Below are 25,476 nucleotides of genomic sequence, written 5' to 3'. Positions count from 1 at the left end.
CCTTTGCTTTTAAGGGTTTGCCAGCTGAGGGAACCGCAAGAGGAATGGGGACTGAATTTATGCAGCATACATATAGTGCATGTTTATACATGGTATCTGCATATAATATAAATAGTATGATTTATACTGTACTTTGGCATGTATATGCTAACAAAGTGCCTCTAGTGCAGAGCATCTACATAGAGATGTATCTTATGCACTATTTGCACACGCGTGTGTCACCAGCAAACAATGAGTAAGATCACCTAGCAGGAAGGAAGCAAGGTACGCTTGTTAAGGAACAGTTTGATTAGTGTTACTGTCTACATGCAGGGCTACTGAAAGCACAACATTTATGCTCATCAGGAATCCTATTGTTTGACGGTCTTGATCATTGTAGCTGCGCTGGCAAAAATGTGTGCAGAGTCAGGCCAAAGAGTATGCAGAAGATGAGCAATTGCTGAACTGTTTTAACACCAGCTGTAGTGTATAGTTGCATCCCCTGGAATTATTTTATCTTTTTCGTGTAACAGGTGAGACAAGTCAAGCTTAACTCACCATTTAACCCACACTTTGGAGATCTGTGTATGAAAGGGAGTCAAATTTAGGCAACCTTCAAATTATACTTTCAGTTAACACTGGAGGGAGGACAGTTCATTAGAGTAGCAAATAATTTACATTGCCCAAAGCATTTTAGGGCTTTTAATTAATTTGAAAGGTAACTTAGTACTACGTTCAGCTGCTTTGTTGAAATATGGTCTATTCTAACCATTTTGCTGAGTAACAAGAATCAGGCAGGAGGTGAATGCTGGCTTCTGGCCTAATGCCAGGCTTTTGAGAACTGATCCTGCTTTTGGAATAGCACTTTATGCGCCTTCTCTGAAGCAAAATTTCCTAATATCAAACGCTGAGAGTCTGTTCCACTTCTACCTGCTAAACTTTGTCTTTGCTTTCAAGAACTGTTACTGTTGGTGTCTGTGCCTAGGTGATAAAATTTTATTTAAAATAATTGTATAACTCTCAGACTTGGCCTGTTATAAAACCTGGGACTTCTGGCTGAGCTTCATTCTTGTCTGGTACTGATTTGACTTAGGCCTTAAAACAAATCACATACTGACTGTCTGCTCTGTTTCCCTAAATTTTAGGCAGTGCTAAGAACTTTCACCCTTTCTGAAACACTTAACAACAGATCAAAAATCTTTATTTAAATATGTTAATACTGGTACGTTGTTGGAAGTGCTTCTGGTAGTCATTAAATACTGAAGAAAATGCACAGTATGCCCATGTATAATGTGGTCATAAGCTGGTGTGGGATGTTTGTTTGTTTTTTAAATTAGCTCATTTTTACAACAGTTTCTCCTCCCCCTCCCCCAAATCTTACAGTGTAAATTTGCAAGGCTGGTCAATGAGTTTAATCAGTCACGCCTATAGTTCCTGTTTGCCAGTGCTTTGATACACGGCACTATTTATTCTCGGTTAAGTGCCGATTTCAATCATGCTGCAAGGATTGTGGAATTGAATGCTAGTAGTGTATTTTCCCACTGGGAGGCACTGAAGACCAAGAAAGTTCTTGCAGCTTCTGAACAAAAGTACTTTCCTTTTCCTTGCTTATTTACACATTTTTTTATCGACATTTTTCCATTCTTGGATCCCACCTTAAAAAGCATAGTTTTAGACAGACTGTTGTCATGCACATGCTGCTGCCATTGTTGTTAAAAAGCAGAACCTGTGTTCATTTAACATAAGGACAGTCTTTTTCCATTTGAAACTCTGTAACATTTCCTTTCTATATTTCTGAACAGGGATACAGAGGCTCTATTTGTCCTTTGGTACACCTTTGCTACTGCTATAGAGACTTATTTTAGGTGTAAAGAATGGGACAAAGTAAAATTTGAAATTGACTTTTTTTTGTGGATATTTGATGTTACAGAGAAGGCAAGCGTTTTTTTTTGTCCAAGAGTGTCTTCCTGCTGATTATATCTAAGCATATCTGCTTATGTAAGGTCTGTTGGGAAACAGAGAGCCAGTATGTTTGCAGCAAATATATTGTAGTGTCTAAGATACAAGGTGTTCTTTGTTTTTTTTTATCAGCACCTACCACACAAGACCAGACCCCGAGTTCGGGTGTTTCAGTTGCCACACCATCAGTCAGTGTTTCAACCTCTGCTCCTTCTGCTACACCTGTGCAGACTGTACCCCAGCCAGTCCCACAGACATTGCCTCCTGCAGTTCCTCATGCAGTACCTCAACCAACTGCAGCAATTCCTGCTTTTCCACCAGTAATGGTACCTCCATTTCGTGTCCCCCTTCCTGGCATGCCTATTCCACTTCCAGGTAAATTGGCGAACTGTAATTGTCTTGTCCGCTACATGTCCATGTTGTCAATTTGTTTGCACTCATGTGTCCACTGTGTACGGAACTTGCCTGAATCCTCTCCACTCAGAGTATTTTTGAAAGAATTCAGGGTTAGCAGACAGACTTTTTAATTAACAAAGAACATGAAATTTTTTTGACTTCTAGTTCTTTGATATACCTATCAGAAAACAGCTCCATTTAAACATGTAAACCTTTTTCTTTTAGATGATAGGAAAATATAAGAATTGCACTAAACACTTTAATTTCACGGCACGTCTATCTTGTCATCCTATTTTAAAAAAAATAACCTTCTGGACAGAATCCATATGTGACTGAGAATATTGTAGCACTGTATTTTACTAATTGCAGTATTGCTATGATTTTTTCTACTTGCTTGATTTAGACCTTAAGTCTTGTGCATAAATATTTATTAGGACATGGATTATAGCTGAAAGAAATGAAAAGAAAATAACATATGTATAAGCAGGAAAAATTACCATTCAGATTCATTACCCCTGAGTGATGTTAGGTGTTTCCAGTTCTCTTGGTTTGCAGCTATCAAGTATGATGCTGAATGCTTACACAAAATGTTGAGGTTTAAAGATGCTAGGGTATTATTCATAGGCTTTAGAATATAAAAACTATTGAGGAGAAATTTTAGATGGCAGCCCACTGGTTCCTGGGTAAATCATATTTTCTTAAGTTCTTAAATTCTTAAGTTTTTATAAAATATTTAGATACTTAAGGAACTAATTTTAGGCTGGCAAAATTTTGGACTCAACTGCTGTGTGTAATTGCTACAGAGGCCCTCCTAAGAGGTCGCTAAGGCCACTCATTGCTTAAACACCATGTTCCAATTTGCATGGATACAGTTGAGTTCCTGTTCTAGTACAAAAGTAAGTAATGTTTTTTCAGTGTGCGGTAGCACTAAGTATATGCCAAGAGCTGATGATTTTCTGTTGCAAAGGAGGGTTTGAGACTGCAGTTGTATTGGATACAAGTTAGTTTCTGGATAGGAATTACAAAGAAGCAGCTCTGAGCAGCATCCTCATATTTTTGACTCTCTGTACAAGCTGAGTGAGGTGACTTCTTTCCTGCTGTCCTTTTAACATGTTGATCCAACACGTATGAAGGGAGGCCTTTACCTTCCATCGAATTGCTTGGATGAAAAGTAATCCTTTATAACACTTCTTTGATAAAGGATGTAAGCATCAAAGTAGTTAAAATGCGTATTAGTTCTGCTAACTAGAAGAGAGGACCAACTTTTAGTTGCCTCTGCTTTTAGGGTAGTCTTCTAAAATAACTGGGCGAAGCTACTTTAATCTGTAATTTGCTTGAAAAGGAAATTGCAGTGTAGTACTCGCTGTTTTAAGACAGGAAAAAAATACTGTTCTGAACATGATAATCAAGGCTGAACGAAAAACGGGTGAAGGATAGCGGGAGAATTCTGATGTCTGTATATTTGGGAGGTTTGGAAGAACAATAAAAAGGGTTAAGCCTTAAAGGTGGTCAGCTGAATGTCTTTAACTGCACTTTCTGACATTGCCAGCGAGGGATCAGCATAGAGCGAAGGGTCCCTACGTACCTTTGAAGGATATAATCATCTACTCAAGTGTGAACTGTCAGGTGAAATGGGGATGGTCAGAGCAGTAGAGAAGAGTGCCAGTGAAAATGGATACACTGGGGCGTGTGCTTGGGTTGGGTTTTTTCATAAGCTCTCAGTCAAAAAGTTTTGTAAGTAGTATAATACAGAAGGAAAGACAGAGCAAGAACATCAGTCTTCTCCTTCTTAAACTTGTTTTTTTGAAAATTATTTTTTTCAGAACTTTCCTGGTAGCAAGTCTTAGATCTTGCCTCTTCTCCTGTTCTTGCAGTGAGATGAACCTTTTGGGTGGAACCCATAATACATATGAATAATACCTAGCAGTAAAGTGCGTGCTTCCACTAACAAATCTAATTTGTCATTTTGCCTGATTACAGAATAAATTCAGTCTACTTCTTTCAGCTAATTCTGGCTTGAGTTTGTTGTAATGGTTTATAAACACTGTAAAAGAAAAGGAACCCTTTAAAATATTTTACAGTAACAAGGAACTAAAGAGAAGTCAAAATGGCTTCATGGCAGTGTAAGGTGAAATCAAAAATGCTTACAGGGTTTTACTGTATAGATGTTTGGGGCTTTCAGCACTAGATAATATCAGCCAGATTGCTTTCAGGTGACAGAGACAGAGCTGAACAATGCCATTGTCAAGTGACTTCAAAGTTAATCTCTGTATTATACTATAGTAAGACGGAACAATGGAAGAGTTGATTAGTGATATCTCGTAATCTCAGATCTTAAAAAGTAAGTCTGCTTTCTCTTAATTCATACGTTAAAAGTTAGTTGTATGTTTGAGAATAAACTTGGCAGAGGAAACAGCTTGGGTATTTGCTAAGTCTTATCTGCGCTGCAGTATCTCTAATTTCAGTGATCCCGCAGATGGCATTATTTATACTGACCCAGTTTTAAGACATGCTGTAACTTCCTTAACAAAACGAATTTTCAGATTCATTTTCAAGTACATAACATGACTTGACCCCCTCCAAATTTAAACAAACTCTTCATTCAAGTGCTGTTTGAGTCAATGTTTTTGTGTCTCAATTCATACTTTTTTTAAAATAAAACTAGTTTTGGATTCTTTCATTGAAATTATTATTAAAGAACATTACAATTCTGTCTTCTCAGAAATATTTTTAAAATAAATTGGCAGTATTTTTGTATGCTTTCCATACTAGATTTCTAATGAAGAAAAATAGAAATTACTTTGGTTATAAACACAGGGGTTTAATTTCACTTTGTGCTGGAGGATTTCCAACCTCAGGTGATGGTATTGAAACCATTTAAGGGGAAGTTTCTGAAGTATTTAGAGTTTGAGTTGTCCAGACTGGGCCAACGTAGAGAGAACTTCTACAGTTTCCTTCCACACCCTAAAATGAAGGTTTTTAGAAACAGAATTAGACACGTTCCCCTTACCCCTGTCTAATTTCCTACTGAATTTTGTGTCTAATTGAAGAGGAGTAGATGCTTCCCTCTTTGTGGCCTTTCTATGTCATTTCTTAATGAGCTGGAGGCAGAACAGTGCATGATGCTACCTTTTTGAGGGCTAGTTATGCTGCTTTTGGAGCATTTTTCAGCTTGTGACATTCTGGATAATGAAAAATAAACTGTTTGCTGCCACTGACCTTGTGCAGCTTTGTGTACCTCTGTTTGCAGCTTCATTGCTTTTATCCCACCCCACCCCCCCCAGCCTTTCTGTAATGACCCTCATAACCTCAGCTTTCCCTCTGGGTTGAACTTGGCTTTCACCCTGCCATGCCTGGCTAGTCTGACTAGTTTAAATCTGTCCTTCTACTCTTACCACTGCTTTCTAAATGCAGCAGCAGACTGAAAATAGCAAAGACCGTTAGTTTCACTTTGTTGCTGCTCCTCTGATGGATCTTTCTGAGCAAAGGCTGTCAGTGGAAAACAGCACCGTTAGCAGAACATTTTCCCAGTGTACTGCCCTACCAGGAGAGCCGAGTTCCCCCTTGAATGAACTTAAACCCCTGAGTCTTCATTGAAATTCCTTTTTTTTTTTTTAATGACATCCAAGTAATTTGCTAAACAGCTGGTTTAATGTAGGCAGAAACTGTTGCTGCAGCTTAAAATTAGTTTTATATTTGATCTGGCATAAAACGTTGGAGCAAAAATGATTCGCATTTTCTTGCCGGGAGGCTTTCTCTTTGCCAGCTGAAAATGGCATTCCAAATTGTAGCAGGAAATCTGTAGCATCCAGACTCCCAGTGGTAGCTGACATACAATGGCAGCTTTCCAACATGCTTGCTTATCCATTTTACAGGTGTAGCAATGATGCAAATAGTCAGCTGCCCGTATGTAAAGACAGTCGCTACCACCAAGACCGGTAATTTTCAAAACCATCTTAGTTCGTTTTGTCTGTAAGTTGGCATGGTAGTGAATGTTGTTGTTTATCTTTTATTTATTTATTTGCTTCCCCAATTGAATGAATATATATCTTTATTTTTAAAACCAGTATAAATGCAAATATCATATTTGGCCAGGAAATAACTTTCCCAAATAACTGTTAGTGTTAGCTTATTTTATACAAAAAATCCAGTACAGTTTTCTGTAATCATGGAGTTCTGTAATAATTGTGAACCTCTTCATGCCCATACTTCTTAGTTATTAGTTTCTTGTGTGTGAATTTTTGTTTTTCCTACTTCCACATGTATAGTGACATGATTGTGCTCGCATGTTGGTGTGCGTGTATGTGCGTCTTAGTATAAATTTCCATTTTTCAAATTGTGGATTTAAGAAAAGTCACTGAGAATACTTTATGGCAATGTGTAATGTGTGCTTTTCCATTATTTAAAAAGATAGACTTTTTCATATAAATGTTAAAAGCTCGAAATTATGATCTTGTAGTTCTAGTACTATCCAATCTATTTTTCTAGAACTTGTCATTCAAAATATGTTCAGTATATCCATTTTGTTGGGATGAGTAGAGAAATAACAGGATAATGTAGCATTTTGGCTTTCTTATCTTTGGATATTTACTTGCCATTTTGCTTTAGGATGTGAATAAAATGTTTTTTCCAATCGTCTTCAGTACTAAACAAAACCGTCACACAATCTGAAATTATTTCATTCTCATGAGTTTTTATTCAAGGCTCTGAATTAGTGTTAACTTTCTTTAAGTCAGGATTTAAGATTTATCAGAGTTCTGCTTGGTATTATATGGCTCAAATTCAAACCACTGTTGTCTTTTTTTCAAGAGCAACAGGAATATCTCTTAAAGTGACAGCATAATTAAACAGTGGAGTAGATTTTTTTTTTAATAATTATTTTCTATAGAGATCTAATAAAGACTTTTAATGAATAAAGCACTTAATTTTGAAGTATTAAAGGAAATGTCTAAAAACTAACAAGGTTTGTGCTGTGCAGAATTACACATCAGTCTAAAATAAAAACCTGTCTAATCTGCCTGGTAATATGGGCATTACTGATTGTAAAACACAGGAAGGAAATTTAGTAACAATGCATTGCTTTCCAATTTAATTCTTAAAACAATTTATTTATATAGGTTGATTATTTGTAAATTAAGTCAGTGAAGTGCTAGGTTTTGGTTCTTCGGTACTTCATTGTCACTTACTGTGTTCTTTCCTTTTTTCTTTTTTTTTCTTTTTTCTTTCCCCCCCCCCCCCTCTTTTTCCTTCTTTACACAGGTGTCTTGCCAGGCATGGCCCCTCCCATTGTACCTATGATCCATCCTCAGGTTGCTATTGCTGCTTCCCCTGCTACGTTGGCTGGAGCAACAGCAGTCTCTGAGTGGACAGAGTACAAAACAGCAGATGGCAAGACTTACTATTACAACAATAGGACTTTGGAGTCAACGTGGGAAAAACCCCAAGAACTGAAAGAAAAAGGTATTTTTTTTTTTTTTTTTAATACAGCTGTATACTAGGCAAAATTGCTTAGACCATTAATGGTTGTGTTTGAAAATGAGAACGAGAACATTTCTAATCCCTTAAGAATATTTCGAAATCCTGGTTATAAGTATCTACTTGAATTGCTCTTGAGTCTGAAAGTTATAGTTTCTTTGTTTCCCACTGTATTGTAAGAGTATTTGGTTCTAGAGTTGCTTCCAAATCCTGTGACACTTGGGTAAATGTGTGTTTCCACTCCAGTAGAAAGTAAGTACCTTACATACTCACATGTTTGAGAAGATCTCAGTTGCAGAAAGATAGTGTGAGAGAGAAATTCAATTATTCTCGAGACTGTAAAGCAGGGAAGAACAAAGATCATTGAAATGCTAAATTTCAGATCTTCAAAAACTAAATATGTAAACAGACTGGGAACATGAGGAAAAAATAAATAGCCTCCCCTGTCTGCATCCCTAAGTCATAGTCTGGTCATATTGTGACTTGTGTTTATTTGAATCCTCATTGTATCCATGGGTGCGTTATATTGGAGGGAGATTGTTCTTGTATCATAAATAAGGAAGAAGGGGCAAAAATCCTGTGGCTTTTATTCGATTTATAGTCTTTTAGGAAAACAAATCCAGTCAGACCCAAATAGTTCTTCCTTTTATTGTCTGCTGAATTTTTCAGTAACGAGAAATCTTTGTTTAGACAAATTCCGAACACTTACACAGTTAGCTAGTTTAATACCCATCTTTCTAATAATTCAGGTTTAACTAATAGGTCTCTTTTTACTGAGGTGAAAACACCTAAGTCAGCAAATATCAATTTTGCTGAGTAAAAATTACACATTTTATAATTTTTAAGTGGGTACAGAGCAATCTTCAGATGATTCTCCATGAATTTTCTCTGATTTCTTTTTTTTTGTCAACACCATTTCAAATCTGAAAGTGGTCTTCAGTGTTGCACTGTTGGTTGCAACTGTTGGCTGATATTTTTATTGGTGTTTTAGCTATTTCTGTTAGTACGCTTCAGTTAGCTGTTTAATAGGCGGCCTTAGAATATTTCATTTTCCAGTCCCAAGTTGATCTTGGTGCAGGAGATAATCATGTCTTTATAAGCAGACACTGTAAAGCCCAAGAAGGACAGCAAGTGGTGAAAATACATGAAAAATAAGTTTTGTTTTGCTGTTGTGCTTGGAAAATCATACTGATAAAAATAAATCTGTTGTGGTTCTATAATGGTTTTTTTAATAATACTAAGGGAAATTCTATCTTTATTTAGAAAAAATGGAAGAGAAGATTAAAGAGCCAATTAAAGAACCTACGGAGGAGCCTTTACCAATGGAGACAGAAGAAGAAGAGCCAAAAGAAGAACCTATAAAAGAACTTATAAAGGAGGTAAAAGACCTTGCAACCAAATAGTCAGTATCGCCATTTTGAATCCTACATCCTACAGGTGTGGATGCATCTGTAGACCAGGCATATTGACAGGAGACATGGTTAGTAATGAGTTCTTAAATTCCTGGGGTGATTTTGAAAGCCTTCCTTTTTGGACTCATAGCGCTTTTTTCCTTCCTTTTTTTTAACATAAGGAAAAAAGGACTTTTAAAAGAAAAATACAGAGTATGTGATAGTAAGAACATGGAAAAAAAGTTAGCTAGTTACATAGACATGATGTTCTCTCACTGATTTTAAGGTGTTCAGAAAAATGAAACTTGTCCTGAATGTTTGAAATCTTTAAATTAATAGCTTTTTATCTGTTCCTCTACTCCTTTATTTTGAACAATTTTGGAACAAAAAGCTTACACGTGCTCCATGTGCTATAACTGATAAGTTTAGTCTGTTAGGAACAGCTGTCCTAGAAAATGTCTGTAGTGTTTACGTTACAGTAAACAAACTTTTTTATTGTAAGGCATTTTGTCATGCTGAGAAGGCATAGTTCTTGAAGATGCTAAGGTGTTTGAATAAAAATTAAAGCTTTTATACTGATTTCTGTGACCTTCAATGTAGCTTAGTAGGCAAAAGCACAGACTTCAGTTGCTGGTTTTTATTACCACTCTGCCCTGTTTACTTTTGAGATAATTGCTAGTTTGCTTATTTCTGTTACAATTGCACATTTTTGACTGTTTTGTACTATATTTCTCATTTTCAAGTAAATTAATTTTAAGAATAAATCAAAATTTCTTTGTGAGAACCTACACCCTTGCCCCTGTATTCAAGGCCTTGATTCAAGGATTCACACGGATCTATGAAGGCATTTAAATAAGGTTTCATTGAAGTCAAAGTTAAGTAAACGCTTAAAGGTTTTCTGAATTGAGATTTTTGAATGGCAGGTACTGTCTATGTATTGAAATTTGAGTACTTCCATTTTAAGCATGGATGAAGTGTAATTGTGAGCTGTTTATTAGCATTGTTTCAAAATCCATTTGCTTGTTTAAAACAAGTTAGTTACTTTATAATAAGTAATTAGCAAGCTGTCATTGCCTGAATCCTGTAACTTGTTTTTTCCTTGAGGAGCCAAAAGAGGAAGAAATGACTGAAGAAGAAAAAGCAGCTCAGAAGGCCAAGCCAGTTGCAACCACTCCTATTCCAGGAACCCCATGGTAGGTAACGATTTTCCCTATGGCCTGCTACTGCAGCCCTGAAACATGGTTTCCTGTAGCCACCAGGAAGGTCGCTGGGTAGTTAGAACAAGTAACAGTGTGTGAAGATCCTGTTCTTGGTACGCTTCTGTCCCAGATAATGTTGGATTCCTCCAGCCAACACTGTTCGCGCTGTGCCAGCACTCGTAATGTTCAGTGGTGTGTGTATAGCCTTTCTACCACACGCTAACTGCAGTCCAATGAGGTACGTTACCGGTATAGATTTTTGTGTTCCAGCCCCCTTCATATGCAATGGATTCCCCCTGATCTGGTATGAAATACTGGCAAAAAAAAAAAAAAAAAAATCTTCTTTTGCCCTTATGCCTTGGGGAACAAATAGGTGCAGTTGCTGGCCAAAACAACCCCTTTTTTTTCTTCCACTTGGCATAGACACTCATCAGGTGCCTATGTGTATGATGTCATGATGAGGTTACTCTGGCTGTAATATGTGTAAATCGTATTTGTGTGTTTGAATGAGCAAGGTAAAAATCTTACTGATGGGAAGGGGATATTGTTTTAATTTTTGCAATTTAGCCATTGATGCTTTTTTTATTAATGTTTGATATTTAAAACTGTCTCACTTCAAATTTTCTCTGTGGTTCTTTCATCCTGTCACTTGTAAAATTCTGGCAAGAGCATTAGGTTGCTTTTCCTTGTATTTTGCGGGACATTGAAGAGATGAGGTACGTTTTATCCCAAAATTTGATTCAGCTGTATAAAACTCTTTTCTAGAGAAGAACCGAATATACTGCAGGTCCTGATAAAAAGCATTTTAAAAATTGCATTTCAAATCTGCTAGCAGAGAAAAGCAGTAATTCAGTGTCCCATTTGGACAATAGGAATGTTTGGTAGTTGTGCAGTAAGTAAAACCTGGATCTGTCTGTGACCATTCTGCTTGCCTTCGGTCTTTGAATACGGTAACAGGTATACAGAATGAATGAAGACAAAGATAATACAAGAGTTCCTGTCTGACTGTTAAACTTCTAGGTGTGTGGTGTGGACTGGTGATGAGCGTGTCTTCTTCTATAACCCCACCACTCGCCTTTCTATGTGGGACCGACCAGATGACCTAATTGGAAGAGCTGATGTGGACAAAATTATTCAAGAACCTCCTCACAAAAAAGGAATGGAAGAAGGAAAAAAACTTAGTAAGAGCCTTCTTACTGCCTTCTTAAGAAGTCTGAATATAATTTATCACTTATTTTGTGTTGATTTCCAAAACTAGTAACATTTAAATAAGTGAGAGAAATGTAAGGACATACTAAAAAACGTATATAGTTTGGGAATTTAAGGCGGCTGGTGGGAATGCAGATTTATAGAGTCCTTTGGATAAAAGAACAGTCTGTTGAAGAAAGTAGGTACTAACAAGGATGATTTTTTTTCTAAATGTCAACAGGCTGAAAAAAACCCACAGTTTTTACTGACTAAAAAAAGGGACTGTGTTTGTTTTATAAGCAAGAGGAATTTGGGGGCCAGGAAAGATTAATCATAGTGTACGAATGGGCTCTCAGAGAAGAGGATTTAACTTAGAGAACATCCTACTGGAATACAGTTTTGGAAACAGCTGCCAAGAGCAGCGAACATTCACGAGGCTGCTGAGATGGGAGTTCTTTCTGGCATGAGTTCTAGTAAACGATCCTGGGATGACATGTGGGCTTGGTAGTTGGAGGAGAGCAGAGTGCAAGTAGGTAATCAGGAGATCCAAATGTGCTTTATTAGACTGTTAGTCTGAGGTTGTTTTTTTTCCCTGGAAATAAGACATCACTGTTTGTCATTTTAAATACAAAGTTGGCCACAAGTCTGTTAGTCCTGCCACCGAATTCCGATAGTGTTATTCTGAAAGCAACTGGAATCCATATGTCTTCCTTTGTTAGAATACATTATTGCTGCATGCATTGTCCTCTGTTTTTGCACAAGGCTTCATTTGTGATTTACAAACTTTTCATAACAATAAAATATAAAGTATTATTGAAATCTGTTACAGTTAGAGAAGAGCATGAATCTACAGAGGATGCAAATGAAGATGAGCCTATTAAAATTAAAAAGCGCAAGTAAGTTTGCTTTTTCAATACTAAGTGGTCTGTGTAGGTAAAATAAATAATGTTTTTTGTGTGAGCAGTGTGTATACTGTTGTATTCAGCAGAGGAACAGTAATAGGATTGCTGAACACAATCATCAGCTTTCTGCTATTTTACTTTAGCAGCTCAAGTATTTGATATTTCTCTGAGGTAGCTGAAATTCATGTATAGAGGAAATAGCATCTCCTTCGGAAATAATTTGAAATGGAAATAAATGGTATAAGTTGGTGAATCCAAACAATACTTTGAGTGTAGTTTATCTTAAATAGTTTGCTCCTGTTGCTTGTTTATCTAGCTTGTTAATTTCTGTGCACAAGATTTTGTTGCCAAAAAATCCAGCCATCTAGATTTTCATAGTGATTACTCTGTTGTCACTGTATTATAAAGGTTTAAGTGTTTTGTTTAGGTCTTTTGGTCTGTTTTGCCTATTGGAAGCAATATATGTCACTTCACTCTGGGTTACTTACACGCACTGTTTTAAAAGTAGTTTTACCATTTTATTTGTTATTGTGTACTCTTAGGGATGACCGTAAAGTAGTTAGCAATTAGGGCTTTGAGTTTGTTTGGGACGAAGCGCATTTGCTCTTATTAAGCATAAATCAACAAACAGCAAGCTTTTTTCCAGAAACGCTTTGATGGCTGAATGTATCACTTGTGTTACAGCATTTTCTGTTGTAACGATTGTAAGGTATTCTCAATGTGAACTAACTCCTTAGCCGTAGTCTTTTCACAGAGCCTCATGGTCTTGAACAGGAGATAAGAAAATTAGTGCAGCTAATGTAAAATCTATTGCACGTCTGGCGAGACCATTGAATGCAACCAGAATGTGCTAACTTCTTGGAGTCATTTGTTGGCACTGAAGTTATTGAGAATACCTTGGTTCTGGAGCTCTTTCAGAAAGCATTCATATCCAAGTCTCAAAGAATGGCTTTCATGATTTGTAAGCCTACGCTTCTGAAGTAATGGGTCATATCCATTCTGTCCTGGTCTAGTTCCATTTCTAACCTACAGGGCTGACATGTTACTTCTCAAGTTATTCTGTATGTTTAATGTTTTTCAGGAAAGATGATAACAAAGATATTGATTCAGAGAAGGAAGCTGCTATGGAAGCTGAAATTAAAGCCGCTCGAGAGAGAGCCATTGTCCCTCTGGAGGCTCGGATGAAACAATTCAAGGACATGCTTCTAGAAAGAGGGGTCAGAGAAATCAGTGTGTCTGTGTGTATATGTGAGAGGGGGAGATGGGGAGGGGGAGGTTCAGGCAGAAGCCTCATTTCTTAGCAAATTCAGAACCTGCAGTGCTTTATGTAAGGAAAACAATCTCATCCTTCTTCTGGTTAATGGATGCATTTGGTACAAGACTCCATATTTCAAAGAATGTTACAATTATAGCAAAATTTTGATTTCTAAGTAACTGAAATTGAACAGTATCAAGACAGGTTTTTTTTTTTTTAACTTTTTTCCCAAGTTAAGTAATTACCTAATTGAAAGCTGCCATTGAAAATAAATAGGAGACACAAACTGGACACATCCTTAATGTTTTTGGAAATGTTCCTACATGAGAAAAGCAGTAAGTTTCACTGCAGTCTGTACACTCTTATCCTTAAATGGGACACTTTTTGCTTTTAGTTAACTAAATTTGAAATCTGCTTGATACCAATCAGCTTTGATAGATAAATTAGGCTATTAGAATATAAATTTATACAGCAACTGCAAAAAATGGAAGTGGTTCCAGCTGCCTATGCAGCTTTCCTTTAGTTTCAATAACTAAATTTTATGGGATAGTTTTAATAAAGCTTATTTAAGATGAGCTCAAACGTGGTTAAATCAGTCTCTTTTGTAGCAGAACTGTTTACACTCAGAACATTTAGAAAGGTATAGAGCTGGCATGGGATATGAGAACATAGAATCTCAAGGCTTTCTTCTGATGTACTTTTTTTAATGTCCCTCAGTAGCAGCAATTAAGCATTTGTTATTATTTAGAAGTTTTCAGAGCCAATTAGTGTTGAAACTTGCTATGGCAGCCTCTGTTGTCTATTAGTGATGAAAACTTCCAGATGAGTTTGTTTCCCTCTTTTCATCAGATGTCCTATACCTTTCAAGCAAAACTATACAACTTCTGTATATTTGAGGAAACTTAACCATTAGTTAAAATCTGACTTTTTTTAATTAAAGGTGTCTGCTTTTTCAACATGGGAGAAAGAGCTACACAAGATAGTTTTTGATCCTCGTTACTTACTTCTCAACCCGAAAGAAAGAAAACAGGTAAAAGAGAAGTTAAATTCCCTCCCCATCCAGACACAGCTACTACAGGCTTTATCTAAATCCTCAGTCTGCTATTTTTGTTCCTGCTAACCTTCCAGACTAATCAGTGTTGCAAGGGATTTTTGTTATGATTAGGGTTTGTCTGGAAACGGAAGAAGCCAGCAAGAAAAGAAGTGAGTTGATAGTTTCTATTTTTCCTGTGGTTGGAAGATCGTAATATTTTAACACAGTGAAAGTTGTATGCATACAGATAGCTCCCAAAATGTGAATGAAATAGTGACAATCGTCAGTATCTCTTCAAAATAGTGGCGTAATGAATAGCCTATCTATTTATTAAAAAAAAAAAGTGGTTGGGGGAAAAACTAAAGTGCATTTTTATTGTTAAGCAAGTTCTCACTCCAGAAGCTTTTCTTCAAATGGATGTAGGGAAATGGAAAACTTCAAGAATACAGGAAGTGTCTGCTGTCTTAAACGTATGACCCAGAAAAACGTTAACGTAACATGAATGTGTAAGAAACTTCTTTACAGGTCTCAGATTATGTGTTTAGGTACAGTACACTACATGTCCAGCAGATAGGAGTAATTTGCATATTCAAATACAAAGAGTCCCTAACCCTTCTTTCTGCCTCGTCTATGTTGGTTCTGTGGTGACAGAAAGAGGAGAAAAGGAAAGAAATGGGATTTTTCCTCCCTCTTGCCTAGAGCTTATGTGGCTTCAGGTTTGTATGTTTTGTGTCGGTGACTGGTGTTTCTGTAGGTGTTTGATCAGTATGTGAAAACGCGAGCAGAAGAAGAGCGCAAGGAGAAGAAAAACAAAATAATGCAGGCCAAGGAGGATTTCAAGAAAATGATGGAAGAAGCAAAGATTAATCCAAGGTAGGAGCTGCTTCTTGTTCGTACGCGTAAGCTCTATTAGAATGAAGTATGTTGGGTGGTATTAGGTAGATAAACCTCTTTCAAACCAGGCAAAGAGGAGAAAAATCATCGGATGTTGCTGAAATCTTCTTTTGCCTGCTTGTATTCACCGAACCCATGAAATAATAGAACTTGTGATTATAGCGGTTTACATATTTTTAAATCGTTTTGAAGAAACCCCCAGCATACTGTCCAGATTGTGAGAAAGGCTTCACGATCCACCACAAGTTTTCTTCAATAACCTTGTTTCTTCTGAAGAGTATTCGTAGTCTCTGAGAAGTACTAGGGAGGTTTCTTCAGTTTGGAGGGGGCTGAAGGGACCTTTTTCTGGTTACAAAGTATGTTGATAATATGATAGAATGTTCTGGTTGCTTTAATATAGAAATTATTACATACCCCTCACATTCAGACCTATTTGCAGTGATAATAACGAGGCGATGACAGTGAGTGTACTAACATTTAAGATTTTATTGCTGGAATTGTTTGTTTCACAGCTTTCTCACCTAGAGTTCATGAAATATGTGTTTATGTCACCAGATGAGCTCTAAAGCATTCTCTTTCAGCATCTCTTGGTTTATCTGGCGTTAATTCTTTTACAGTGGAAATAACTCATTTGTTTCACTTCAGCTTAATTTTTTTCAGTGACCTGTTTTGGAAATCTGGTGGAAGCCAGTGTTATGTTAACTTCTAAATCACTTCAAATCTGGTTAACAACTCTTATTTAAAACACCTGTTTGCTCATTTAATAAGGGTAGCAGTTTCAACAGTAGTAGGCTGGGAAGAATGGAGGTATAGAAATGTTTTAAGAAAAAGTTCATCAGTAATAAGTTTAATATATAATTCAGAGACTAACATGGACTATTATGTTAGCTTTAGTATCCTCAGCTTTCAAGATATCTCCGATTTGTCATATTGGGACTGACTCTTATCTGATTATGGGTTGGGGTGGGAAAGAGAGTTCCAGCTGAAATACTGTCTTGTTTAATCTTATCCTTTGTCTTCTGGTTTCAGTGTTTGTCTAAAGATAATGCTGTACTTCTGTGAGTGCCAGACTGGTTTTTTATCATCTGTCTCAGTCCAACATGCTCAAGAGTTTGTGTTCCACTTCACTTAAACAGCTCTTGTTCTTCAATATAGCTGTACATTCACTTTCTAATCTTTTTGAATAAGCTACCAAATTCTCTTCTTGTTTCAATTTACCCTACAGCAACAGTAGGCTGGATTTTCCAAGTCTAATTATTTCCATGCTGTGATGAAAACATTCGTATGATTATAAGTGTCTCACGTATTCTTGGGGCCAGATTTGCATCAGAGCTTGGAAAAAGCACAATAGTGGTTTTTTTCGAGGTAAGTGGCAGTACTATATCTACTGCACAGATTGGAATCTGGCCCTGGAGGTGAGAGAACGGTCAGGGAAATGCTATGGGGATAATGGGTTGAAAGCCCAGTATTGCTGCATCTGCCCATAGTGTTTAAAATATTTTCAGATCCGTGTGTTTTAAGATGAGGCTATACAATGTTCACTGTAGGAGGAAAAATTGATTCAGCCAGTGTTCTGTTGTGACTAATACCAAAAGATGATTTTCTTGGTGAACTCTTAGCATGGTTTGGCTGCAAGTGAATGCACGTAAAATTTTCAGTTTCACAGCTGTGAAATACCTGGACAGACTGGTGTCTGAATTGCTAACCCACAAAAAAGAAGATTTTTGTAGACAACTGAGTTTTTTCACTACTTCTTCTTGGTTGCATTGTAATCTCTCTTCCTACACCTGCACTTTCCGCAGGTAGCTGTATTCAAACAAACAAACAAAAAAACCCCTGTAAGTCTCTAACAATACCTTTCATGCGTGTGCCTAAACCTGACTCCTTCCTATATAGTTCATTGATCAAGCATCTCTATAGTGAGACCATAGGATGTTGCTGCCTTTTTTATTTTTTATTTTTTTTAAATTGTGCTCTGGCATGTATTCTAGCAGAAGAAATATTTCTGTGCTGAACCTGCTTCCCAGCAAAGACAGCTCTGCCAAATGAGTTCACTTGCCATTTTGTTGCAGAACTACTTTTAGTGAATTTGCAGCCAAGCATGCTAAAGACTCGAGATTCAAGGCAATTGAAAAGATGAAAGATCGAGAGGCCTTGTTTAATGAGTTTATCACAGCGGCAAGAAAGAAGGAAAAAGAAGATTCGAAGACCAGAGGTGAGAAGGTAAGGTGACTTTTTTAGTTCCAGCAGTGTGAATGGTGTGAGGCTGAGTGAGACGGGACAAAGCCAGTGCTTGGTTTCCAGTGAGCCTTCTCTGAGACACGGTCCTTCTCTTTCCCTAGAGGTTTTACAATGTGAACACTTCACGGGTGTCGCTTTGGGCTTTCTGAACTAACTATTTTAAGTTTGCAGGTATACTGACTTTTAGAGTATATAGAATTGAACTTACATTTATTTGTGAAGCTGAGTTTACTTAAATAATCACACTTTTTTTTTTCGTTTACCTAAGCAAGTAACATTATATTCTTAACTGGAATAATGCCTGATTTTTATTTTATTTTTTTTTTAAAGTTCTATTATCCCGAAGCATTAAAAGGAAAAGGATTCTTGTCCTGTTTGGCTGGAAACCCCAGAACTGGCCATTACTTCTCTGTTCTCTCAGTGGAGGCAGTAAGAATTCTCTGTAGGATACTCCGTTTAAATTTCAGACGGCTTCCACATTTTCTCTTTCCATCTAAAAGCTAGCACTTCAGTGACTTTTTAATCTTTCAGTAAATATATCTTATGTATAAACTGCTGCTTATTAGAATTAAAGGTCAGCTATTAAAGATTAATGAATTCCAAATGTCATTTGACCATATTGTCAATAGCAGGGAGCAGGCTTTCAGCGCTGGGGAAGCAGGCTACTATGGAGGTGGCATCAAATATTATCATCAAAATATGCAGCCGCTTACTTAAATGTCCCTGTGTGTTGTGCGAATGGAGAGAATAACCTCTAAAGCCTAATCATTTTTGACATTTTAAAGTCTGCAATATTTATTTTGTAGTATAAAGTTATTGCAAATTTCACCTACTAAGAATGCTTACAGAAGAGAAAAGTGCTGAATAACAGGTTAGATTTGGGGACAGTTTCGTTATTGAATAAGTTTTGCATATTTCTTTTAACCTAGGTGCTCTGGTCTAATTTGATTCTGTGCTCAATTTTTTTCAAATGTTGACTTATTGCTGATATTTTCAATAAATGATTGTGCTTTCAGAGGAGAACTGATGTAGTTCAAAGCTAGACTTTTACATACTGCATTTCAATTATGAATATGGAATTTTAAAGCATTCTTGCAGCTTAATAGTGCAGTTGAAGACTTTAAAAAAAGTAAATATTTGTTTTGTTGTTGCATGATTGTTCTAAATTTGAAAAGTTAAAAGAAGAGAGATTGTGTTTGTTTGCTTTTGAAATAATGTTTTTTCTCCAAAAGCCTTTTGTAACCATTTTATGTATTCTGTTTTATAACAAGTGGATAGACTTTACAGTTATGTGCTGTGCGGCCTGTCAATCAGTTCAGTCTGACAGCTGTCAATCACTGACACGCAAATATTATGGGATTCCCTAGTGAGGAAAGAATTGGTATCTCTGTGTGGTGACTTTAGCCTCCCGCAGTTCCGGTACTTTACATTTTTTCAGTTTTTTTCCTTGTGAAGTGATGAGAGTTGTACCTGCAATGTGTTAACTGCCAAAAAAAAAAAAAGACTTCTAAATACACCTTGAAATATTTTCAGTCTTATTTTCCTTTGATTTTGAAAGTGCTTAAAACATAAAAGAAAATTTTAAGGCATTTAACCTGAAGCTTTCTCAGTCTGTTTTAAAAGTCCAAAATCTTTATTTAAGGAGGATCAACTTTACAGAAATCTTTAACGTAAGGGTTTTAAATTATATAATATTTTGGTTTTGCTTCATTGAGTTATGGCTTATTGGGTGATGATGGAGCAGCCAGCTTTTCCGATGGTTGTTTTTATTCGTGTGGCTAATTTCAGTGAGTAAATACAATGCTAATACCTCTTAGATGAGAGAGATGAGGAAGTATGCGTGGGGTTTGAGGATGTCAGGGAAAGGACTATGGGCTAGTAATGTTGACCAAGCTGCTCAGGTGCTGTCCCAGGACACAACGTTGTTGCCTGTCCTCGAGATGAGCCGTGCCAGCAGATGAGCCTGGTGTCCCACTTCACATTGACTGAAATGTTCAGCTGCAACCATCCTGCAGCCCACCGGTGCTGAAGGCTGTCTCATCTGTCATCCACCCTGCATCAACATCTCTTAACAGTTTTCTTATGTAATATCCTACTTAGTTGAGCTAGTTACTGTGTATAGATATACTGAACTCGCCACGTTGTAGAGCTATCATCTTAAGAGATTATTCCTTGGTGAGACGTTTTTGACTCAATTTTTTGAGACATTTTTGCCTTTTTTTTTTAAATTGAAAACCAAATTGCAATACTCATGCTATATTCATTGCGGATGACTGAAGTTAAACACATGCTTTAAGAGCATGAGAGGTCTGGAAGTGTCATTTGTTTTTCTCGGGAGGGAATTGGCTGTACCCTCCCGGTTTTCTGCGAGGCAGCAGATGGCCCTGCTGGCATCTCCGTACCGGAGTGCAGGAGCTTGGTAGTGCGAAGGGGGTGCTGCCGGCGGCTCCTCCGGCATCTTTCTGCAGGTTGTGGTGGTGTTCTTAGGTCTGGTTTTGTATTGCAGCTGGTGCCGCCGTGCTTCCAGCAGCGTTGCGGGTATGCAGTTTTTATCCTGTGGAATATATATATATATGCGTATGTGATTCGTGCAGAAACTTTGAGATACCCTTACTTTATAGACTTCTGTAGTAACGTCTGGGAACTGTTTGATTTTTAACAAATATTTCTAATGCCATGGCTTAGAAAGCTTCATATTTTTGATACTGCATGCATGTTTAAAGATGTTTTGAAACAACATTCTTAATTTTACAATGAATAAACAGTTTGCTTAGCATTTTGTTCAGCTACTTTAAGAGAAAGTGATAGTGCTGTAGATGTAGAGCAACTTCCCACTGCCACTAACCAGTTGTTTTCTAATCTCTGCTTACTATCTTAATCTGTCTGTTGAGATAGTAAAGAAAAAAAACCTATAAAGCCTTTTATGTGTATGTTAATATTGTGAAGAACTAGAACTATCGGTGGGCAAGGCTGCAGAATGTTGGTTCTGATCTGCATTTCGTTCTTGTATTCTGTAACTAAACGCATTTTTAGAGAATCGGGATGTGACAGTTCTCTGTCAAGCCAGAGCTTGTTCGCCTGCCCATCTGCCCGCTTCCCTTATGAACCTCAGTGTTCTGGAGCTAAACTGCTTTTGATGCTTTTACTTTTTTAAAGGGATGAGGAGAGGAGATAAATAGCAAAAAAATGAATGGCCAGCCCTTCTTCTAGTTTTGGGGTTTTTTTAATTAGTGTGCAACAAAGACAGGTTTTGTTTTGTGGACCAGCAGGGTTTGGGATGCTGTGAAGGCAGCATGCTTCGCCTTGTGTGTGGGAGTCCCCAGAGTCATTCCCTGGCAGTCAGCGAGTGAGGCGAACCAGCCCCTCGCCACGCTGCTTCAGAGAGGTGGCGGCTTAAATGCCAAACCAGACTTCTAAGGAAATAAAAAGGAGCAAATACCTAGGGCCTAAAGTGCAGCAGGAACAGGGAGATCATCTACCCCAGAAAAGAGAGATTTAGTAAAGGCACAGTAGTCGCTCTGGCAACTGCTGGTTCTGGGAGTTTGGATGAAAATGCGTTGCTAGTTGTCTCGAGATAAAAAAAAAAACCTAATTGATCCTATGCCAGCCCTTTGCGATGGCTGTTGTTATAGACAGAGTGCTGACATGCCATTTCCAATTGAAAAAGTAGACTAAAACATTTCCTTAAGCTTTTATATACAAGTGCATATCCATCTTAAATGTAATTACTTAATTACCGTATACGGGTAATTCTTTGTTGGTTAGATCCATCTTAAGACATTGTTCTTTATTAGCAGATCCAGGTATTTACCTCTGTTCATTGTACACTTGGAGGATGAATCCATAAATACTTGATTGGGCTAATTTGTCTTTTTAAAACTGCATAGCTTCTGTAGTATTAATATGCAAAATGCTATAATGTGGAATAAGTAACTTGTTACTTTGAGAGAGAAATACATAAAAGCTCAAAAAAGAAGCTTGAATTGGAGTAAAATAATAAAAACTGTATTGGTGAATCTTTCTTTAAAGAATATAGTTCATCTTAGACATAGCAGATCTTCTTAATGTATCTGCTTTAGCAAAATTGTCCCAAGGGGAAGTGAATTTTAGATGCAGTTATGTCTAAATTCAGAGTTTTAGTGATTTCTCTAAATTGTAATGGTATGTAATATTAATATGCTTCCCTCTGTTGGAGGTAAGTTGACTCCTTTTTTCGTAAGAGCAAACTGTTGGGTATCAAAGTATCTTTCTCAAGTATTGTCTTTCTGTTTCCATCTGTAAAACAGATCAAAATGGACTTCTTTGAACTACTGGCTAATCACCACCTGGACAGTCAGTCTCGCTGGAGCAAAGTGAAGGACAAAGTAGAGACTGACCCCCGTTACAAAGCAGTGGATAGCTCTTCACAGAGGGAAGACCTTTTCAAACAGTACATCGAAAAAATAGCTAAGGTATGCATGTGACATTTGGAAGTATAACTTTGGATGTTCTGCTGGTCACATTGCTGTTAATGTGTGAAGTAACTAACTAGAAGATAGACTAATATGTGCTTTAAAGAGAATTCTGTACCATGGTTATTTGTAGAAGTACTCCAGAATGACAGCTTAAAACTTAGAAGTACTGTCCCCGGTGGCGGTGGTGGTGCTGCAGACGTTCATGGTACGTGTATGTGCATGTGTGTACACACACACACGATATTTGGGAGAGTTTATCCAGCAGGACAAGAAAGGCAGAGACTCATGTAAAGCCATTGGTTGTAAAAATGGTTGTGAAACTTCAGAAAATACCAACGCCGCATTGATTACTTCCTACCAGGATGATCAGAGTTTCCTTTACTGTGATTTTTTTGTATTAGCTCAGCTTCATTCAGGAATATAGATGGTTCATACACAGTTCCTTCACTGGTTCTTCTCTCTTAATCCAATATTCCTACCTTTCTCTTCCAGGCAATTAATGGTTGAGAATGTAAAACTGGGCTAACAAATAGTGATACCACTCTCCCCCATCCCCCCATTAGGCAGAGTTTGTCACTGTACGCATACAGCGTGCTCCTGAGAATAGTTGTTCTGTGATCAGCCTTGTGACCAAACTTGTCTTTCCCCCATGTAAAGCCTATAATGCTTCCACATAGCTGTTGAAGGAAAATTTTGTAATCCATAGATCTCAAATCACTTTGAAATATTTTGTTCCAAGATGCCTTTAGTTTGATAACCTTTTTATTCACTTACCTGTCCAATGAAAACGTGAAAGGTGTTGTGTTGTTTTTTATTGAGAAAAATTTGTTCTTATGTTTCAGAATTTAGATTCTGAAAAAGAAAAGGAGCTGGAAAGACAAGCTCGCATTGAGGCAAGCTTGCGTGAACGCGAAAGGGAAGTCCAGAAAGCTCGTTCGGAGCAAACCAAGGAAATTGATAGAGAACGTGAGCAGCACAAACGGGAAGAAGCTATACAAAACTTCAAAGCGCTTCTGTCTGACATGGTGAGATACGGACAGGCTTTCTCAGCTTGTCAGTGCATTCTTTTTCTAATTGTAGCACTGTGTAAAAGCTTTTTGGCATTTGTAGGTAAGTTTATATAGAAATAGAATCCTGTTGTCTTCTCCCCCCTCCCCTTCACTCACGGCTGGGAGTTTTGCCTTGGTTGGAACAGAACGCTTTGCCTTTAGCGCTCCTGTTCTGGCATCTTGCCCAGGCAGTTAGTGGACAGCATTATTCCTGCTGTGTTTCTCTGGAGTCTCACAGGTGATGGCAGATTTTCAGTCATGCTACTGTAAACTTCTGTATGTCTGTTGGAAAATCAGATGTTGTTGAGCATTAGGAATAGTCCCCTTATTTTTGCATTGTCTCTTCTTCGTGCTCCAAACACAGCGCCTTTGTCTTACTGTTTCTCTGCTGTGTTGTATATTTACTTTGTTCTGCTGGTCAAGCTAATCTGTGAGAGAGCGGTTCCTGTGGCAAATGTCCTATTAAGAGGACAGGATTAGCAAAATGAGTTTTCACCAGTATGCGTACTATGCCCTTGCTCCCTGGTGTAAGGTATGGAATCCAAACACATTACTAGTGCTTGGTTCCACGTTTCAGCACTGAAATCTTTATAAGGGGGCAGGATATAAACAGCTCATCACTCTGGTCTGGTGGTATAGCTGGTAACATAAAGCAACAGCTCCTTGAGGATGCTCTCCGGACTAGAAGCAAGGCACTGCAAAGCTCCTCGTGTCTCTTTGGAAATAATTTTCTCTGAGGCTGCCTTTCCAGACAACTTACGGTTAATATAGTATGTTATGCACAGAGGAGGAGCTCTTTTTGAGAGAATGCTGAGCCAGGTCAGTGGGTTATCTCCGTCTGTATTTGAACTGATGCAAAGTAATTCCTTCTGCTGCTGCCTGTTTAGCATTTGTGGGGAGGCTACTAGTCTCTTACTTAAAAGCTGGTTTGGTTTTGTTTTTTTATCTTTAATTTGAACCTTAACTTAAGAGAAATAAAAAAACCCTTAGTAGTATGTAAGAAATATCAGTGAAGTGTAGAAAAAATGCTTTAAAAAAAAAAAAAATCTTTTTGGCTCAGGTGCGTTCTTCAGATGTGTCATGGTCTGATACCAGAAGGACTCTACGCAAAGATCATCGGTGGGAATCTGGCTCCTTGCTAGAAAGAGAAGAGAAAGAGAAGCTCTTTAATGAACACATTGAAGCACTTACCAAAAAGAAGAGGGAACACTTTAGGCAACTTCTGGATGAAACTTCAGCGGTAAGAGCTGTATATATTCAAACTTCAAATCTTTGCCAGCCTATTGTGATTTATCTTTTTCTAGTTTTCTGTCACACAATCTGATTTGTTTGTTTTTATTTCCAGGGCCCCTTTGCTTCACCACTATCTTTTCTTCTTCGTAACAAAATTTGTGCATTGTGTTTCCTTACCTGTGTATCTTGAGTGTTATTTTGGTTTGACATACAGTTCATTTACGTTTAAACTTCTAATCAGTGATCTTTTTATCTCCTGCAGGATGTTACATTTCTTCAACGCAGAGTTATTTGATGCTCTTTACTATATGGCATCTTGCTCTTTCAGATATCCAGTGTGTTTGTCTTAATGAATATCAGTATATAATCTTACAAAGTTCATCTGTTTTAATGTTCTCCTGGTTTATCTTGTGCTACTGAATCTGAACTTTTATTCTGTGTAATGGGATGGAGATGTATCACCTATTCTGTGTATTGTGGGGTTTTACTGAGTCTTGCTCTTTTTTTAGTTACGTGCCAATTCCAGTCAGCTTTCTTTCAACCCGAAAGTTTTTACCTCACTTTTTAATACATTAGTTAAAAGCGCTTAGAACATTAGGCAGATTTTTAGTGCGATAGAATAAAAGGGAAGACGTGTAACTCTGAAGCAAGTTTTCTGTAGGTAATTTTTAACAACACATTTATATACATAAATATGTACTAGAAAAAGACTTGGGGATGTAAATGGTGCTTGTGAGGACTTTGATCTGGAAACGCAATCTCCAAAATACTAAAGAAAAGTAAATATATAAAATGAACTAATTAAAAATACGAATGTGGTAGTATAAA

The 25,476-nt window shown here is 37.4% G+C and overlaps 1 protein-coding gene across 7 annotated transcripts in view; it reads left to right on the top strand.

Annotated features, from left to right (window-relative positions):
• TCERG1 (transcription elongation regulator 1) overlaps window positions 1-25,476 on the top strand; it is a 35,347-nt gene that overhangs the window by 6,892 nt on the left and 2,979 nt on the right. For 2 of the 7 annotated variants that reach the window (XM_087753886.1, XM_087753891.1), the window contains 14 exons: window positions 2,071-2,313; window positions 6,210-6,272; window positions 7,594-7,794; window positions 9,073-9,188; window positions 10,305-10,393; window positions 11,420-11,580; window positions 12,396-12,483; window positions 13,571-13,706; window positions 14,685-14,774; window positions 15,532-15,650; window positions 17,744-17,894; window positions 22,199-22,363; window positions 23,209-23,391; window positions 24,476-24,655. In XM_087753886.1, coding sequence (XP_087610012.1) covers window positions 2,071-2,313; window positions 6,210-6,272; window positions 7,594-7,794; window positions 9,073-9,188; window positions 10,305-10,393; window positions 11,420-11,580; window positions 12,396-12,483; window positions 13,571-13,706; window positions 14,685-14,774; window positions 15,532-15,650; window positions 17,744-17,894; window positions 22,199-22,363; window positions 23,209-23,391; window positions 24,476-24,655 — 1,985 coding nt within the window. The remainder of the gene's footprint in view (window positions 1-2,070; window positions 2,314-6,209; window positions 6,273-7,593; window positions 7,795-9,072; window positions 9,189-10,304; window positions 10,394-11,419; window positions 11,581-12,395; window positions 12,484-13,570; window positions 13,707-14,684; window positions 14,775-15,531; window positions 15,651-17,743; window positions 17,895-22,198; window positions 22,364-23,208; window positions 23,392-24,475; window positions 24,656-25,476) is intronic. The other 5 variants (XM_087753887.1, XM_087753888.1, XM_087753892.1 and 2 more) reach the window with 5 other exon arrangements.

The sequence above is a fragment of the Nipponia nippon genome, unplaced genomic scaffold (genome assembly GCF_047370975.1).
Source record: "Nipponia nippon isolate SJK-2023a ecotype South Korea unplaced genomic scaffold, ASM4737097v1 scaffold_17, whole genome shotgun sequence".
NCBI lineage: Eukaryota > Metazoa > Chordata > Aves > Pelecaniformes > Threskiornithidae > Nipponia > Nipponia nippon.
Note: the sequence above shows the minus strand (reverse complement) of the source record. Positions and strands in the feature narration are given on the sequence as shown.